This window comes from Pleurodeles waltl, chromosome 4_1 (assembly GCF_031143425.1).
Source record: "Pleurodeles waltl isolate 20211129_DDA chromosome 4_1, aPleWal1.hap1.20221129, whole genome shotgun sequence".
In the NCBI taxonomy this organism is placed as follows: Eukaryota; Metazoa; Chordata; class Amphibia; order Caudata; family Salamandridae; genus Pleurodeles; species Pleurodeles waltl.
In genome coordinates this window covers 156,586,297-156,605,817 of record NC_090442.1, presented here as the reverse complement: position 1 = coordinate 156,605,817, position 19,521 = coordinate 156,586,297, and the positions used below count along the sequence as shown (strand labels likewise).

Genomic DNA, 19,521 nt, shown 5'->3' with positions numbered 1-19,521 from the left:
ACAACCTCCACCTGACAACCACCGAGTCGCAGTCTTAGTCAACTCACAAGCATCTATATTTCCAGATCCAGACCAACCCAAACACCTTCCTCCGTGGCACCCTCATCTACAGGCCACCCTGACCTCAACCCCAGTTCTGCGATGACATAGCCGACCTCGTCGCCCCCCAAGCACTCACCTCCTCAGACTACATCTTACTTGGCGACTTTATCTTCCACCTTGATACCCATGATGACCCCAACACCACAAACCACCTGACAATCTCACAACTCTTGGCCTCAAAAAACCCATCAACGTTCCCACCCACAAAGCCGGACACATTCTTGACCACTTTTTCTCAGCAGGGGACAACATCATCTCCCACACCTCCGAACAATATTGGACCGACCACAAGTGCATCCACTTTACCTACATGAAGAACACCGCATGCCACTATGCCCCTGTCAGACGCTGGGGCAAAGTCACGGAAGCACAGCTCACCAACGCTCTCAACCACTCCCTCCCACCAGATGCAGTGGACACAAATAAAGATGCACGCAACATACACCGCTGGCTATTGAACTGCGCCGACAACGTATCCCTCCTAGGGAAAACAGCAGGAAATCGACAGAGTAAAACACCTAAATGGTTTACGCGGACCTACAGGAATCCAAGCGCTCCTGCAGACGACTGGAACGGAAATGGAGGATCAGCAAATCAAGCGAAGACTGCACAGCCTACAAAAATGCACTCACCACGCACCACCAGAACATCAGAACCGCCAAAAAAGCTGCCTTTCAAGCATGCCTCAACACCAGTACTCACAACAGCAAAGAGCTCTTTGCAATCGTCACAGAACCCTGGGACAGACACCTCATCCATCCCTCCCTCCCAAGACCTCTGCAACGACCTCACCACCTTATTTCACCGAAAAATTCAGGTCATCTACGAAGGCTTCAAGAACCAAAACCCACAAGCACCGCTCACCACTACAGACCTAGCACCTCACCAGATACTGAACTCCTGGACCCCCATCACCAAAGAGGACAACCAAAGACTGATGAACTCCATCCACTTGGGAGCACCCTCGGATCCGTGCTTTCATCATCTCTTCAACCTGGCCAGTGCCACCATAGCACCGGAGCTCTGCCGTACCATCAACTGATCCTTTGAGACTGACATTTTCTCCTCAGACTGAAAGCATGCAGAAATCAACCTGCTACTCAAGAAACCCACCGCCGATCCTAGGGAGCTGAAGAACTACAGATCCATCTCTCTGCTCCCTTTCTCAGCCAAGGTAACGGAGAAAGCTGTCAACCAGCAACTCCCCAAATTCCACCAGACACCCCGTATTTTAGACCCATCCCAATCCAGTTTCAGAAGCAACCACAGCACTGAAACCGCACTCTTAACAGCTACCGACAACATACGAATCATACAGAACTGCAGAGGCACGGTCGTGCTCATCATCCTCAACTTCTCCACTGCATTTGTCTCCCACTCCACCCCCTGCGTCAGACTGCACAACGCCAGCATCTGAGATAAAGCTCTGGATTGGATCAGGTCCTTCCTCACTGGAAGAACACTGAATGTCAGACTACCACCGTTCACGTCAGAACCCAAAGACACATGCTGCGGAGTGCCCCAAAGATCTTCACTCAGCCGGATGCCTTTTAATGTCTACATGGCCCTGTTTGCCAAGATCACCAAACAACACAGGCTAAACATAGTCTCCCACACCGACGTCACCCAACTGATCCTCTTCCTGTCCAAGGACTGTGCTCAGGACAAGAGAAATTTCCACAACAGGATGAGAGCAGTCATAGCCTGGATGGAGGCCAGCTGCCTCAAGCTCAACATGACATGACATGACATGCAGAGATCCTCGTAATCGGCGCCACCCTTTCTGCCTGGAACGACTCCTGGTGGCCCACCGCTCTGGGAAACGCCGCTACCCCCACAGACCACGCGTGCAACCTGGGCATCATCCTGGGCCTTCTATAGATAACCCAGCCAAGTCAACGCCGTCTCTGTCATGCTTTAACACCCTCAACTCCCGCGGAAGATTTTCAAGTGGATTCCCTCAGACACGAGGAAGACAATCACCCACAACCTCATCACTAGCAAACTGGACTACGGCAACGCACTCTATGCCAGCATAACCAAGAAACTTCAATCAAGACTACAAAGAGTCCAGAATGCAGCAGCCAAACTCATCCTGGACATCCCCCGGCACAGCCACATCTCCTCCCAGCTCAGAGACCTACTCTGGCTCCCAGTCAACAAGTGCATCACATACAAACTCCTGATCCACACCTACAAGGCACTGCACAACATAGGACTGGCATACCTTAACCACCGCCTCACCTTCTACGTACCCAACAGACGTCTCCGTTCCTCCCAGCTCACCCTTGTAGCCGTCCCCAGGATCCGGAAAAGCACAGCAGGAGGAAGATCCTTCACATACCTAGCAGCCCAGAGATGGCGCACACTAAATCTGAAACTCAGGCAGACCGCATCACTGAAGCAGTTCAGGAAGGACCTCAAGACCTGGCTCTTCTACTCAGCAACACGCCCACAAACAGCGCCTTGAGACCCTATGGGTGTTTAGCCGTGCTCTACAAATCCATGATTGAGTGATTAAATGGTATTGCAGAGGCAAAAGTAGATAGGACTAATGCTCTATTTGTGGTGGTTGTGTGGGCGAGCAGTTAGGTTTATCAGAGAGTAGTGCTAAGCATTTGTTCTACTCAAAGAGGCAATAAATAAGAGACACTCATAGAATAAATCAGAGACCAATTTAGAAACAATAAATTATTTTTATACATGTTTCAATATCAAGACCTTCGTAATCAGGTAAGTAGACTTTCCAGGATAAATACTTTGCAGTTTCAAAAATAGCGCAATTTTAAGAGTTCTCTCAATGTTATCCTATGGAAGAAAACAATGTTCAGCAAACACAGGGATAACCACGACTTATGAGGCCGAGCTCAGGAAGCAAAGGTAACTACTGGGCACTGATGAGAACCACAACAGGTAACACTGGGCGTAACTACGGCGGCCGGGTGCAGTAAGGAGTCAGTTGCCCACTGGTTTATTATGGGAGTATGGTCCTCGTGAAGACCTGCTGCAGACTCTGGCTAGGAAGCCAGTCAGGGACAACAAGCAGGTAAGTTGTAGACTTGGGGTGCTCGGGATGTGGGTGCACCTTTGGTCCTCTTCTCCTGCACCCAGGGGCAACGGATACAGGGGTGTCTTTAGGCATCGGGCTTTCATGTCCGGGAACACTCACGTTCTTGGGGTCCTGTGTGTTGAGGCTGCAAGCGGCATCAGGGAGTCCAGCAGGGGTGGACTTGAACTCTTAGGACCCGAGGAACGTAGTTGGCACCGATGACCTACCTCAGCTGGAGTCAGGGGTCACAGATGCTGTGGTTGCTAAAGATGTCAGATTTTCTCCCTTCACAAGCCTGTGGGAGAGACAGCCTGCGTGAAGAGGCTGCAGGTGTCTCTGGAGTGTCCAAGATGGGTGAGACCACACTGGACTCTGTCTCTGGGCAGCTGGAGACCCGCATTGGCACCATTGGTTGGCTTCACCTCGGGTTGTGGACGTCGGGTGCAGTGGTCACTTCTGGAGTCGGGTTTCTGGAGTTCCAGCAGCTGAAGAGTCCTTTCTCTGGAGTTTCTTCTTGTAGGGCAAGTCTGCTGCCCACAGGAGACTTCAGTCTTTATTGAAGGCTGGACGAGTTGGCTTCTTCTGCAGGATCCTTCTGTAGGAGGGCGGCTCAGTTTATGGTGTACACCTATGGTGCAGCACCCTATACTGAGTCCAGGCAACCCTTAGTGATAGGGAATAGTTGTTCAGATAGCAAAAGCTCTCTGGAGGTAGCCGAGGCGAGCAGCTAAAGCTTATCCAGGAGGAATATAAAGCACTTGCATTGCCACAGTAGTCAGACAGAAATTCACTCACAAGAATGAAGTACACAAGTGTTGCAAAAATAAAGGATACTTTATTACAGCACTACTACTAAACTGACGTTGGCATATCTCCCTTTGGAGATATTACACACAATATATACACAAAATAACCATTAGAAATAGGATAGAAAAATACAGTGCCCCAGGGGAGGGCCAAACCATATACTAAAAAAGTGGAATGTGAAACAGTGACTCCAGCCAAGGTAAGTTTGGAAGTTAGCTATGGGCTGGGGCATTTAAGATCACCAGAGGTAATTACAGTAAGTGACCTCAGAAACCAGGAGTAAGGTAGTCACCCACCCACTTGTCCCATAGACTAACAGAGAGTAGTGGTTGGAGTTTGTGGTTTTCAGGGTCCTTCTCAGTTGACCCAGAGGAAACCAACAGGCAAGAGGATGGATGGGGAGTACACCCACACCAGGATTCCCAGAAGACAGGGGTACCTACACCAGGGACCTGGATGCAGAGGGAAGAAGGGGCTCTCTCTGAAGACTGTGGACCTCCAATTGTCCAGCTGCTGTCACGACCCGTGGACCAGGCCAGTGGAACTTAAGGACAGATTCTGGACGTGGAGGACCTGCAAAGGAAGTCTAGGATCCTTGAAGGTGCCCAGGTGATGCAGGTGACAATGCACACCCTCCTGAAGATGAAGTTCCTGCAAGTCGGTGGAAGAAGAGCTGTATAAGATCCCAGGAGTGGTCTACTAGCTGTCCCTAGCCGGTCGCCAGATGGCAGGAGGGTTAGTGACTAGCCAGGCCACCAACAAGCACTGGCAAACGCAAAAAGGAGCTGCAGAAGAGTTTTGGGGAGGAGCTGTCCTTTGTGTGGTTTTGTGCCAGAGAGGGGACCAATGGGCCCTGCATTGTGCAAACCTGTTTGTGCAAGGAGGCCACCAAATGCACCCTTCAAAGCAGTCTGGTGACATGGAGAGGCCACCCCAGCCCAGCCCAGCCACACCTAGTTCTAAAGGAGAGGAGGTCACACCTCCTTCCTACAGGAAACCCTTTGTTCTGCCTTCCCCCTGCTCGAGCTGGGTGAGCAGCAGGAGGGCATAAAAGTGTCTGGGAGTTGGTAGCAGCGTGGGCTGCCAGGCAGGCCCTGGAAGGCTGTACAGGCAGATCTGGGGATCCTCTAAGGAACCCCCAGAGTACATGGTATCATGCAACTAACACTAGAATTGATACTAAACATGCCTAGGTTTGAAGAAAGCATTATGTAGCTGGACTAGTCGTACTGACCAGTCTCCTCTACATGCCTTCCCGCACTTATAAAGCCCAGAGAACGGAGTCTGGGGTGTGTAGGGCTACTCTGCTCATGCAAGAGTACCCTCACGCTTAGGGGCATGCACCCTGCCCTTAGGCTGAAGGGCCTACCAGAGGGATGACTTACAGTGCTAAAGTGCGGTGCCTGCCTGCGATGTCATTGGGGATGAAAGGGTGCATGCACCATTTCACGCAGGCTGCAATGGCAGGCCCGCAGACACAGTTTGCATGGGCTCCTATGGGTGGCACAATACATGTTGCCGCCATGGAGGACTCATGGTGTACAAATGCCCTGGGTACCTAAAAATAATGTTCTAGGGATTTACATGGGTGCACCAGTATGCCAATTGTGGGGCAAGAAAGTTACCAAGCAACCAAATTTAGAGGAGAGAGCACAGCCACTGGGGTCCTGGTTAGCAGGATCCCAGTGGACTATTGTCTAAAAAATACCGACATCAGCTACACATAGTGCCCGCATTGCCAAACTCATTGGACCCATCATAGGCAGAGGAAGTATACTGTAACAGATAAATCCAATGTACCACTCGCCCCAAACACACACACTTGTGAGCAGCTGCAAGGCACTTCCTTAGATTTCCGTAGAGGTGTAAAATAGCCACATTTGTGGATACCGGGTATGCTTTGCTTATTATTAGTCACATATTGCTTTGTCAAACAAGTCACAGTTTGCTCTTTTGATCATGCTATTGTATTCAGATCCTCACTCAAACTACAAGAGCTCGCTCACATAATGCCTGTAAGGGATGCAGTAAAACTCAGTTTCACTGCAAAAGACTTTAACAAACCAGCTTAACAGACTGCAGTCTTGAATCACTTACAGGAATCAAGAAGTGGCATCGGCCTGCTTCAGGAGACCCATATGGTGAAGAGAGACTTGTTTTGAGTTCAATCCAGATGGCATCCATGCCAATATTTCTCATCAGGCTCTAATAATACAGGTAAGATGGTGATCCAATTATCAAATAACTGCTAAGAAACGTTATATCTAGTAACAATTTTAAGTTGTGTAAACTTAATTTACACCAGTTCCCATATATTCACAATAGCTAGCATTTACACTCTAAAATCACAACAAGAGAGATTCATATGAACCACTTTTGCAGTTTTTTCAGCTATTGAGGTGGGAGATGTGATAATTGGAGGATATCTGAATATTGTGATGAGCTGGGCTATCCAGGATTCCATCAGTAAAGAAAACAAACAGTGGATGTTATTCTTTCGATGGGTTGATACAAGGCAGGTCCAACACCCAGATGACAGCAGTCAGAGAACAAGTGACAGATTTTCACAATGACAAGGCAGAGTACAACTTACTGCATCTCAAACAAAAATACTGTTAAGGAATAATAAAACAGGGTGAATGCAAGCACCAGAACCTGAGGGATTTATTGCCCTATTTGACATAACTTCCAGCAAATCCCTTGGTCTGATGCCTATTATACTCAATGAGGGATGCATAGACTCGGTAATCTCTACGTAGGACAAAGTTTAAACCCAATGCAGATTCAACAGACCAATTTACCTCTTGACAAATGCAAAACTCTTCATGGGTATGTTAGCTGCTTGAACGGGACCAATGCTGTCGGGCCTGACTGACCCAGATCAATTAGGTTCAATCTACAAGAAGTATTAGTTAATATGGAGAGGACACCAAAATTCCTTTCCTAAATAGTTTCTAAGCAAAGCGCATGCCATATCTGGCAAGGGTCAGACATTCAAACAATGACTTATGGCAAGCTAAACGATGCGTAGTGCAACGGGCAGTGTCAAAGGGGGTGACTAATCCTCTTTCCCAATACACAGAAGCACTAGACAGGCATCCTCCCTTTCTCCACTTATTTCTGCTGTCACCTGAGCAGACAACATGCAAAAGAATTATAGCATCTAGGTGATTTAGATACGGAGATATTATTTTAATATTACTATGTACGCTGATGACAGCCTAATCATCATGACTGGCCCAACTCAGTCTATGCCCTTACTGACAGAGGAATTGACTTTATACAACAGTTTTTCTAGATTTAAACTATCTCGAAAAGACTCACTTCATAAATGTTTTGATCCCCTGAGATCAAATAAATACTATTTAAACAAGTTTTCCCATTCCAAATGATCACAGACTTAATCACCTAATTAGGGGTCCAAATAACCCTCAAGATTGAATTGATCTTGTAATACATACCAATTATATTCCACTCTTGGAGGATATGGGTAAATGAAGAGCCTGTCATGGACTGGGAGGACAGGGACAGTAAAAATGTGACTAATCCCCATGATCCTATTCTTTTATCAAGCTTTATATCTTCTTGTGCCTACTGCTACAGCTGCAATCGATTGACTACTGGGGCAGGTGAACACACCTGACTATTCAAATCTTTGAAGGAGGGAGTACTGGGCCTTCCTTTTAGTACTTTCAAGCACCACAGCTGTGATAACTAGGGAGTGAGACAGCCAGAGTCCGATAATAAAGGTGCTTCTTAGAGAAGATGATAGCATACACACCTGTAAGGTTCCATGGGTATAGAGGAAGCAGATGATGAGGATTATACTTGTCGCATAGCACTCATTCCTTCAGGAGTGTGGAATAGTGTCTTGAATAAATGGGGGCTCACAAAATTGCTATCCCTACTCACACCTATCATAAATAATCCACATTTTACGCTTTAGGAGAAACAGGTCTGCAAATGGGCATCTCCTGGGTGCCTTAGAATAGGGGGGAACTTTGATGATTGAAAATTGTGAGATCCTACCAAATGATCAAAATAATCTATGGCCTTCTTGAAAGGGAAAGGTTTAGGCACTGCCAAATCAAGCATTAGGTTCTACAGTCCTCAATTATGCATCAGTCCTCAATTATGCATCAGTCCTCAAAGATGACAATATTGATACTACACTTCACTTTAATACATGTTGCAGTGCATGGGGACACAGGGACACTGACCACGTTCCCTGGGATTGCCCTAACTTATATGCTTAGTAGGCAGAGGTTTTAGATGCAATAGATTATTTGTTTGACAGTGCTCGATACATATTTCTTGCTTATACAGTATTGGGTCTCATTAACAAAACGAAACATATGACCGTGGCTTTATGTGCAACCAAACAGGTTATTAACTTTAGGAAAAAACTAGGTTGGGGTACTGAGATTGGAGATTGACTGCATCGCTTTGGGATCTACGGAACAGAGAAAATTGCATGGCTTCACAAAGAACTCCGTACACTTTCAAGGCTGCCTGGGCTCTTTCTCTGGAATATCGGTTAACTGAACTTAGGCAACTGTGTTGCCCATAGAACCTCAGGGTCCTCATGATTTTTCCAACTAACTACTTCCAGGTGCCCTACACAGGCAGCCCAGCACATTAAGTAGCCAAAATAGATCCCTGAAAATTCAGAAAGACACACAGATGATGGCAGGTGAGATAGCTAAGTGTATGGCCATAATGATGGATACGGAAAAATTAGGAGGGGGGTTAGTCCTTTGATTTTTTGAGTAATACATTGTTTTGTTTCTCTTTCCAAAGAAACATTATGTGACTGTTAGTTTGGAGACAGTGGCCCACTCATTATCTCATTAATTATGGATTTATTTTGTTGTAAACCAATAATAATATAAGATGTAATCCTGAGGTATTCATTCTCTCTCCGCATTCTAATTAAGGCTGCACAGGCCTTCAATCAAGCCACATACAAAGAGCAGAAATGATTATATTACTAAAAACAACAATTATAGGCAGACACATGAGACTGTGTTATTTATATGTGTTCTTTTGAGCAAGGCAAAGGAAACGTTAATTCAGCGCAGTACTGTAGGTTACAGCATGTTTCTCACCGAAAATAAACTGTTAGTGTGACAAAACCAACAACTAAGCATGCTGTCTAAAAGCCTGCCTGGACTTCCATGCTTCGATTATTGTTTGCTCATCATACAAAAAACACAGGAGAAGGAATGAAGGGCTGGTCACAGGACTATAAAGTAACAAACTAGATATCCTGAAGGCAATTAGCTAGAATTCGGTTCTCAATAGTGACAAAAGTGTAGTCATACATGTTCACAGTACCACACCAAAAGCAAAGAAAGAAAAAGAAAATCCATAGTGCAACTTATATCTAAAATAAGGAGCTACATATTGTACAAACCTGGCAATATTGACCACATGATCAGCCTTCTTAGTGCGGGGATTGATTCCTTGGAGAAGCTGTTCCAGTGGTGTGACAATCAATGAGAGCTGACTTTCACGCAGTAGGTTCGTAAAGAGGTTCTGCTTCTGTAGTGTCAGGTTAAGGAGAGCGAAGCAGTGCTCCACTGCTTTCTCAAGGTGTTTTTTCCCTAAAGGAAAATGAAAAGAAAATAATATAAAGAGAGGCGACCAATTAAGAAATAACTCTACTTTTATGGGAGTGCACCTGTGCCACTCTTGTACATCTTATTTCCCTAATCCAGCATCTAAAGTTGCCACAATACATAAGGAGAGAAGAATGCTGCCAGTTTTAAAATGCCTTCAGAACATATTCTCAGAACATCCTTAATTCTCTAACTTCTAGACTTACCGCACCATATGTTCCAAAACACAGCATGGCACCATGTTCACACCTTCAGGTGTCTATACTAGGCATGTAGCCTAAAATCTGCAACTTTATGCCCAGTTTTTAGATATGTAAAGTAGCACAGAAGCAAAACAAACACTGGCAAAGCAAAAAGGTCTGGCACATCAAATAGGTCTAACTTGTTGAGGAAGCTACCCTCATGAATCTTAATTTTTATTTTTATTAAAAGGCATTCGCTAAAACTAACAATATTTTGTTGATCTCAATAAAAGCATACATTGCCAAATATATCTATGGCACTTAATGGTATTAAATAGTGTGCAGATCTGATCCTCATGACAAAAACAGAATGCCATGTCATACAGTAAATTCAGCCAGTGGCTGATGAGGGCTGACTCACTGCCCAATATTGCATGCTGTAGAGGACACAAGAAAAATGTGAATGACAATTACAGACCTATGGATCAAAAAGGGCTGGCCCCTATCTCTCAGTATATAACACATACAATTTTAGTAAAATAAAGAGGTCTTGGCTAACATCGTACCTAAATATGAGACCCAGAAATTACTTGGAGTAGGGAAAAGCAGGTTCTAATGAAGGCCTTCAAAATGCCACTTTAACAGTGGTAAACATTTTACCTTGCAGACATTTGAGGTGAGGCCACCTCTAGTGCTCAGGTGATTGGTCAGTTATTTGTTACTCCTGCAGACTGGGAGTTAACAGCAAGGTTTAGTATCCCTCATGCGGGAGACCACACTATCCAGGACTCTAGATGCTGAACTGGCAGTTATCAGTTGGATCTCATGTTCAACACTCAGTAAAAGTGAAAGTGTATCTCAGAAGCTGGGGAACAGTACTTCAAGAGAGCAGAATTGGCCAATCAGTTGAATGGGCTTTATGGGAGTGATTTGATTTCTATAGATAGTGTACGCATTAACCTCTGGAAGTCATTAACTGTTTTAAATTTAATTCTTGACAAACCAGAAGCCAAATGAACATTTTAGGATGGTTTTCTTGTGGTTTACTTGTCAGTGTATGAAACATACAGTATCTTCAAAAACACTAGTACACATTACTTTTTCATGATTACAATACTTTTGTTGGGGGGGTGGTATGTGTGGGCATGTTTAAATAACACTATGACAACCAAATCGGTCCTCATAGTGTGGGTTAACTCGGACAGAGCCAAACACTATTTCTGTGAGGACCAGCGCTATGAGAATCTCACGTCTATAGGTACTTTTGAACAAGTGTATAAAAATATATACATATATTTGCTTTACCATGCTTTATAACCTACCTCAGTATCAAGGTGTGTGAGGAGTTAGAGTAGTAAATACACATTTCAGCTGTCATAAATATGGGCGCGAGTAAAAAAAAAAAAAAAAAACTTGTGTTCATTATCACAAAGAAAGATGGCACCCAGGCCCTGTAGTATAGAGGAGACTCATGTAGGTGCTAATCAAATCAGACCCCACAAAAGGTGCAAAGGACTATTAATTTAATTATGTGATTTATATAGAACAGCTCTAGCTACTGGGCCACTATACCCAGGAGCTACAGGTACATAAAACATCATAATAAATAATAGAGTACCAGTTCCAAAAAGAACTATGAAAGCTCAGGAAAATGTATGTAAGGTGGAGCTGAAGGGGTGCATTCTGAGCTTTTTATTTTATTTTTTAAATAGAAGATAAATAGATTAGGAGTGACTTATCACTCAATCAATCAGGATTTATAAAGTGCGGCTAATCACCAGATGGGGTATCCAGGCGCTTGCAGGTCTTGGAGGCTCATTCTAACAGCCAGGTCTTGAGGGCCATTCGGAATTCCAGAAGTGAAGTGGTGGTCCGGAGGTGCGATGGGAGGTTGTTTCAAGTTTTTTCTACGATGTGAGAGAAGGAGCGTACTCCACTTATGCTTCGGAGATGAGTGAAAGGGAGGCAGAACATAGTCTTCTCGATGGTTGGAAGTTCAGTTGATGGTTAATGTACATGGGTCCTTGGTTGTGTAGAGCCTTGATCAGCAGCTTGAATTGGCATCTCTTCTGTACGGGGGAGCCAGTGGAGTTGCTTAAGGTTGGGCGTGATGTGGGTTCGTAGGGGAAGGCCAAGCATTAGTCTGGCTGTGACGTTCTGTAGGTTGGAAGTCTCTGTAGGAGGTGTATGGCAATTCCTATGTATAGGGCCTGTGTCACAGTGCGTCTTGGTAGTAGTGGCAGCCACTTGAAGGCCTTACACAGCATGCGCAAAGTGAGGAAGCAAGCGGCGGAGACTTCGTTGATGTGTGATTTCATGGTGAGCTTGTTGTCAACGATAATTCTGAGGTTTCTAGCATGGTCAGAGAGTGCCTGCGGGTCCTAGGTTTTGATGGCCACCTGGAGTCGTTCCATGTGTTGCTGCTATTGCCAAAGATCGGTACTTCCGCCTTGTATGTGTTCAGTTGCAGGCAGTTCTTCATCCAGTCAGCTATGCTTGTCATGCATCTGTGAAGTTGGAGCTGGTGGTGGAAGGGTCGTCAGTGAGTGAGAGGATGAGTTGAGTATCATCTGCGTAGGAAATTACGTTGAGACCCTGGGAACTGACGATGTGGGCTAGTGGGGTCATTTATGCATTGAAGAGAGTGGGGCTGAGGGGTGAGCCTTCGGGGACAATGCAGGTGACCTCCTTGGATTTACAGATGAAAAGGTGGGAGGTCGATCCTCTGAGTTCTTCCAGTGAGGAAGGACGTGATTCATCTGAGCCCGTCCCCTTGGATGCTGATGTGGTGAATTCTTTTGATCAGCATTTTGTGAGATACCGTGACAAAGTCTGGTGAGAGGTGAAGAGGATCCAAGCTTCTGCTTCTCCTCGGTCGAGGACGGTTCGGATGTCATCGGTTGCTGCGATCAGGGCAGTTTCAGTGCTGCAATTGCTGCGGAAGCCAGAATAGGAGGCGTCGAGTAGCTGGTTCTGCTACAGGTATGTCATGAGATGCATGTTGATGAGCATAGAGACTAACCGGTAGTTTTTAGGTTCACTGGAGTTGGCGTAGGGTTTTTAGAGTAGTGGTCTAACTTTGGTGTTTTTCCAGGTTTCAGGAAATGTTGCAGTGGTGATAGAGGTGTTGAGCAGGGTGGTGAGTTCCTGGCCGATTCTTTGTTTTCCAAGGGTGAAGATGTGGTACAGGTATGGGTCTGTAGGAGCTCTTGAGTGGATCGATTTCATGGTGGAGGTGATGTCCTGGGTGAAGACGATGTCATCCCCCCAGCCCCCCCTCCCACCAGCTGAGGTCACTGAAACAGACAGTGTCTATGAGGAGCTCAGACCATCAAGAACAAGCTCTCCTTTGGGTTCAGCAGCACTGCTCACCCAGTCCTGATTTGCAGGCTTTTTCTTAACCTTTCGACTCGCACTGACTTCAACATGTAGCCTTCAAGTCTACCACTGCCAGGGGCACCTCTGCATTTAGACACACAAGGGCAGGTAACCTGAAACTGCTGGTGGTTCTAAGGACCTTAGCCCCTACTTAACTTAAGTCCAGAAGAACAGTCCTTTAAGTCGTTTACAAGTGACACTTTGCAGTGTACGTTTTTAGCTGTACACTACAAAGAAAGCCAGCTTCCTAAAGTTTGCATGTCAGATGTTGGGTCAGGTCAGAGATGGTGGCGTCCAAGAGGGTGATCACCTTGAATCAAGACGCTGGCTATGTGAAGCGCATGGGCAGTGCAGGCCCCCCCACCTCCCCATGGGGCCCCCTGCACCTCGTCTCTGCCAGCCTTTACATGTAAATGCCTAGCAGAGAGGTGGGTAGTAATCCCCAGGCCAGCCCTGGGGATTGTGACCGCCAGGCGGCCGAAATGTGGCAGAGCTGGCGGTCCGACCGTGGCGCAACTGCCACACTCGTAATGAGGCTGCCAGACTTCCACATCAGGGCATGGCTATCTGAAGGCCACCAGGGTCATAATGATCGTCTAAGTGTCACAGTCAGAGTCTGGAATGGATCCGCCCACAGTAACTCGACTGGAGGCCACCTCAGATCCTTGGGGCCCAAAGGCACGCCAGTGGGACCTGGAGGAGCATCAAAGATGGTCTCTAAGGTCTGTGCCATCTCGCCGAGCGTTGTGGCATCGGCATCAGTGATGGAACCTGTTCTGAAGTGGGGTAACCACTCTGACCTTGAGGTGCCTGGGGCGTCACGTAACAGAGTGGTGGGAGTGGCAGGACAACGGAGATCCATTTTTGGATTTTTTTTTTTTTTACTTCTTAGACTTCTTTGACTCACCTGAACCCTGTGACTTGAATGTCAATCTATGGAGTGAAAGCATGTCTGCACCTTCAAATCAACTGGGTCAGTTTCTTCAACTTCTTCCTAAGTTTAGTTTCACAGTCACTGATGGCTGGCTTAGAGATTCATCTTCACATTGCACACACAACGGAGAGTCGTGTCCGGATCCCGAACACCACAGACAAACGTCATGGGTATTAGTCACTGGCATCTGTCAATGACAGTTGTGATACGGCTTAAACCCTGTAGTTTGTATGGGGAGACATGTCTGTATTTTCAAGAAAAACGTCTCTCAAGATGATAGTACTCAAGAAGCTCTGAAACCATTTTGGGAGGCACAGAAAGAAAGGAAATGACATCAGCACATGGCGGTGGTGCTTATGTGAGGTCCAACATCACATCCGGGGTGGGTCAGATCCAACCTGGGGAGCACAAAGCCACCTACCGATGCATGAAGGAATTGCCAGCAAAAATTCCCAGATCCAGGCTGGAGTCTGGGAAAATTCACAACTTGAAGAAACTTCCGTTAAAAGTCTCTATCAGACACAAGTAAATTCCCTGTGCTCAAGAAAAGAAGATATGACAGCACGGGAAATGAAGGAATCAGTGGGATTTCCAGTGAAACTCCTCCCAGAATAGCCCTGAGATTAACTTAAAACATAAAACTTGAAAGTTCCTACCTTTTTCCTCGATCAAAGAAAGTTGGCAAGTATGCACTATGGCTGTCCACTAGCCCCCACAGATTCATAGCTGCATGACTCCACATTTGCTCAAAATATTCAATAGTCACTGTAGCGCCTGCAACAGATCCGTATTAAGTGGCAGCTGTTTCACCATGTTCAAGTTGGGGGGGTGGGGAGGTTAGTGGACACCAAATATGGATGTCTAACTACCTAAACAGGGATCTGGGGCCTATTGTGTTTGCTGGCATGAAGGCCAATGGAATCTTTGCTAACACAGTGCGTCCATCATCACACACAAGAACTTTGGTAAAGATGAGTGAACCGCAGCCAATTACAGGATGTGTGCATAATGGCACATGCTCACTACGAGTGTAACATATTCCGCTGCATGTTCCTCTAACTCAGTGAAAAACAATCACAGAAAGAGTAACCGCACCGGAGAACACTCTGATAAGTAGTCAATCTGCTATCATGGAGCTAGTGCCTTCCTTTTTAGCCAATAACATTTTGCATGCTCTCATTTCGAATTCCAAAACTTAACAGAGGGTCCATGCTTTGTTGTTGGGTTTTATAAATTGCACGAATACTCAAAAGTGTCCTAGATCCATTTAAATATCAGACACCAGAGGGAGAATTAAAAATCAGAAACTAGGAAGCAGCCAGGTCTCAAATCGCTTTCTGAATGCAATGGATTGCTTCAGTTCTTAGGAATGCAGGCTGCAAATTCCATATCTGGTTGGGAAAACACTGACTGTATGGTTGCCTAGCCTGGATTTGTTTTAAACATGGCACTTTCGCTTGGTGTGCAGTGGAAAAACGATGACGCTGACATGGAAATAATAAACAAGTTTAGTTTGTAAGGACATAGTGCCTTGCTGTGTAAGAACTCTATGAGGAATGCAAAAGCTTTGTAATATGATCCGCTCAGTAATGGGGGGAGGCTGTACAACTTACTCAAAACCAGAGACCTAAGAGTCCTTCTGGGCAGTGGGAGAATGGTCCCTACTGACAGATTCTGTAGTGACTAATTCTTCCAACTGCTACCCTTGAAGGCCAACAAATACAGAAAGGATAAAATGATTGCTTATACTACTGTCTTTTGACATGCCATATACAGTAATGGGCACATTTTGGCCAGTAACCTAAAAGGACACTAAAAAGGTACCTTAAAGTGTGATTTGAATGACAGGAAATATAGGGGGTTATTACAACTTTGGAGGAGGTGTTAATCCGTCCCAAAAGTGACCTATATACCACCAGCCGTATTACGAGTCCATTATATCCTATGGAACTCGTAATACGGCTGGTGGTATATCCGTCACATTTGGGACGGATTAACACCTCCTCCAAAGTTGTAATAACCCCCATAATGTATTAAGGATTGATTATTTACGTTCTTTACTGGTATGGAAGCTATTCCAAGCTGTGTAGGCAATCTATCAATGTACCAGATATCAGTGGATCTACAAAAAATGAGGATTTCTATTGTCTGAATTTAGTTTACAAGGAGCCAACAACTACTCCACAAGTTTAAATGTATCCATCACAAGATCTATAAAATCCAGGAGAAAATCAAGCTGCATATCATCTGCATGGGTCATAAATACTGCTCCCAGTTTTCTGTCTGTGCTGATTTTAACATATAAATAGAGAGAAAGTATGTATTTTTCTGTCTGTATTTATTTTTAAAAGTGGAAAATACAGAACATTGTGAGAGAGCATCCTATGTTTCATAAATTCCAGGCCAACGGCTGAGGAGTTAGACACCACAGGGAGTTTTAAAAAAAACTGAAAAAAAAAAAAAAAAAAATAGATTTCTTTAAATAGAGCCATAAGTTACCACATATCTATAGTGTAATGCTAATATTTACCTGTAGGTGTAGTCTCTTGGTATATTTGGCTGCTTAATTTACCAATAGACGACAGGCATCAAAGTGTGAGTGCAAGTTAATCAGTTAAATAAGTGTGGAAATATACCATTTTACAACTTACTTTTTTTCCCCAAAGTTCAAAACAAATATGGATAAATACCAAAAATAAATGTGGATCAATACAGACGGAAATGTTAAGAAAATAAATACCATAAAACTGGGAGCCTTAGTCATAAAGGACAAGCCAAATGAGGTTATCAGCTAAGAAAATGAGGGGACATAAAATGAACAACGTCAGACTTCAGGGTGACCCCAGGGGTACGCCCCATTTCTTGGGCTTTAAAGGCAGATTGAAAAAAAGATTTAGATTGTTTGACACCAGTAATACAAACAGGAACTAATCTATGCCTTGCCTGATCCCTAATGTCTGTCACCTCACCATTAGTGCCATGATAAAATGTATTGAAGGCTGCAAAGCGGTCCAACAAAATGTGGGTGACTCTCTTGCTCTCATCAAGCATTCAGTTTAATTGGTTGAGCACAGCAGTGCGCAAGAGCTGCTTTTCCGACGTGTTGGTATGTATCTAGACTATCGATCCTGTTACATGGATAAGAAAATTAGTTACTTACCTGTAACTGCAGTTCTCCAGTATTGGTATCTTTCATAGATTCACATGCTTGAATCATCCCCGTCGTCGAGGTGGGAGCCTCACAGTAAGTTTAAATACATAAAGCAGTAAGTCAGTAAAAGTAAAACAAGTAGGCCCCAGTAGGCCTCCTAGAGTATTTTACAGTTTATCCACTTTGTTTTATGAAAAGACCCAAACTTCAGTATCAACCAATCAGGATTCAGCCCCTCCCAAACACTCCCAACAGAGGCTGAATTCCCTCAGATTTTCTAGTAGGAGTGTAAAGTTTAATATCTGTATAATAGGGGAGCCTCTGAAGGGAGGAGGGTGGGTTGTATGTGAATCTATGAAAGATACCAATACTGGAGAACTGCAGTTACAGGGTAAGTAACTAATTTTCTTCTCCAGCATTGGATCTTTCATAGATTCACATGCTTGAATCAGAGTAACGAGCAGTAATGTCTTCTTAATTAGTGAATTACCTTGACTGTACTTTTATAGTAATTCTTTAAGTGATGTGACTCACATTAGTTCAGCTTTATACCTCCAGCTATACATCTATATACATATATATATAAATACACACATATATATATATATATATATATATATATATATATATATATATATATATATATATATATATATATATATATATATATGGAAAATGTCACTTAACCAGTGTACATCTGTTCGTGGCATTAGTCGCTGCAGATTCACATGCTGTGCACAGTCCGCCGTCTGGTGTTGGGCTCGGAGTGTTACAAGTTGTTTTTCTTCGAATAAGTCTTTTCGAGTCACGAGACCGAGGGACTCCTCCCATTTCGATTCCATTGCACATGGGCGTCGACTCCATCTTAGATTGTTTTCCCCGCAGAGGGTGAGGTAGGAGTTGTGTATGTTAGTAATAGTGCCCATGCAATGGAATGAATACGTATGTACATAATAAAGGTTAAAGTAATAGATTTACAAATGTACAAATGTTCAAGATCTACTTCTAAACGGCTACAGGCTCCCGGGGAGGCGGGTGGGCGCATGTGATTCTGCAGCGACTAATGCCACGAACAGATGTACACTGGGTAAATGACATTTTCCGTTCGATGGTATGTGTAGCTGCAGATACACATGCTGTGCATAGACTAGTAAGCAGTTATCTCCCCAAAAGCGGTGGTTCAGCCTGTAGGAGTTGAAGTAGTTTGAAATAATGTTCTTAGTACAGCTTGACCTACTGTGGCTTGTTGTGCAGTTAACACATCTACACAGTAGTGCTTGGTAAATGTATGAGGCGTAGACCATGTTGCTGCCTTACATATTTCGTTCATAGGAATATTTCCTAGAAAGGCCATGGTAGCACCTTTCTTTCTGGTTGAGTGTGCCTTTGGTGTAATAGGCAGCTCTCTCTTTGCTTTAAGATAGCAGGTTTGAATACACTTAACTATCCACCTAGCAATGCCTTGTTTTGAAATTGGATTTCCTGTATGAGGTTTTTGAAAGGCAATAAATAGTTGTTTTGTTTTTCTAATTAGTTTTGTTCTGTCAATGTAGTACATTAGTGCTCTTTTGATGTCTAATGTATGTAGTGCTCTTTGAGCTACAGAATCTGGCTGTGGGAAGAACACTGGTAATTCTACTGTTTGATTTAAGTGGAACGGTGAGATAACCTTTGGTAAAAATTTTGGATTTGTCCTTAGAACTACTTTATTTTTATGTATTTGAATAAATGGTTCTTGTATGGTAAATGCTTGAATCTCGCTCACTCTTCTTAGAGATGTGATGGCAATCAAAAATGCAACTTTCCACGTTAAGTATTGCATTTCACAAGAATGCATGGGCTCGAAAGGTGGACCCATGAGTCTTGTTAAGACAATGTTGAGGTTCCATGAAGGAACAGGTGGTGTTCTTGGTGGTATGATTCTCTTTAAGCCTTCCATAAACGCTTTAATGACTGGTATTCTAAATAGTGAAGTTGAATGAGTAATTTGCAGGTAAGCTGATATTGCGGTGAGATGTATCTTTATGGAAGAGAAAGCTAGATTTGATTTTTGCAAATGTAGTAAATATCCTACTATATCTTTTGGAGATGCGTGTAATGGCTGAATTTGATTATTCTGGCAGTAATACATGAATCTTTTCCACTTATTTGCATAGCAGTGTCTAGTGGTAGGTTTCCTAGCTTGTCTTATGACCTCCATACATTCTTGTGTGAGGTCTAAGTGTCCGAATTCTAGGATTTCAGGAGCCAAATTGCTAGATTCAAAGATGCTGGATTTGGATGTCTGATCTGTTGTT

General features: G+C 44.3%; 1 protein-coding gene across 1 annotated transcript in view; it reads right to left on the bottom strand.

Moving 5' to 3' along the window:
* The window catches only part of NUP205 (nucleoporin 205), a 525,888-nt gene that overhangs the window by 227,514 nt on the left and 278,853 nt on the right, over positions 1-19,521 (bottom strand). The window contains exon 18 of the mRNA XM_069227955.1: positions 9,375-9,564. Coding sequence (XP_069084056.1) covers positions 9,375-9,564 — 190 coding nt within the window. The remainder of the gene's footprint in view (positions 1-9,374; positions 9,565-19,521) is intronic.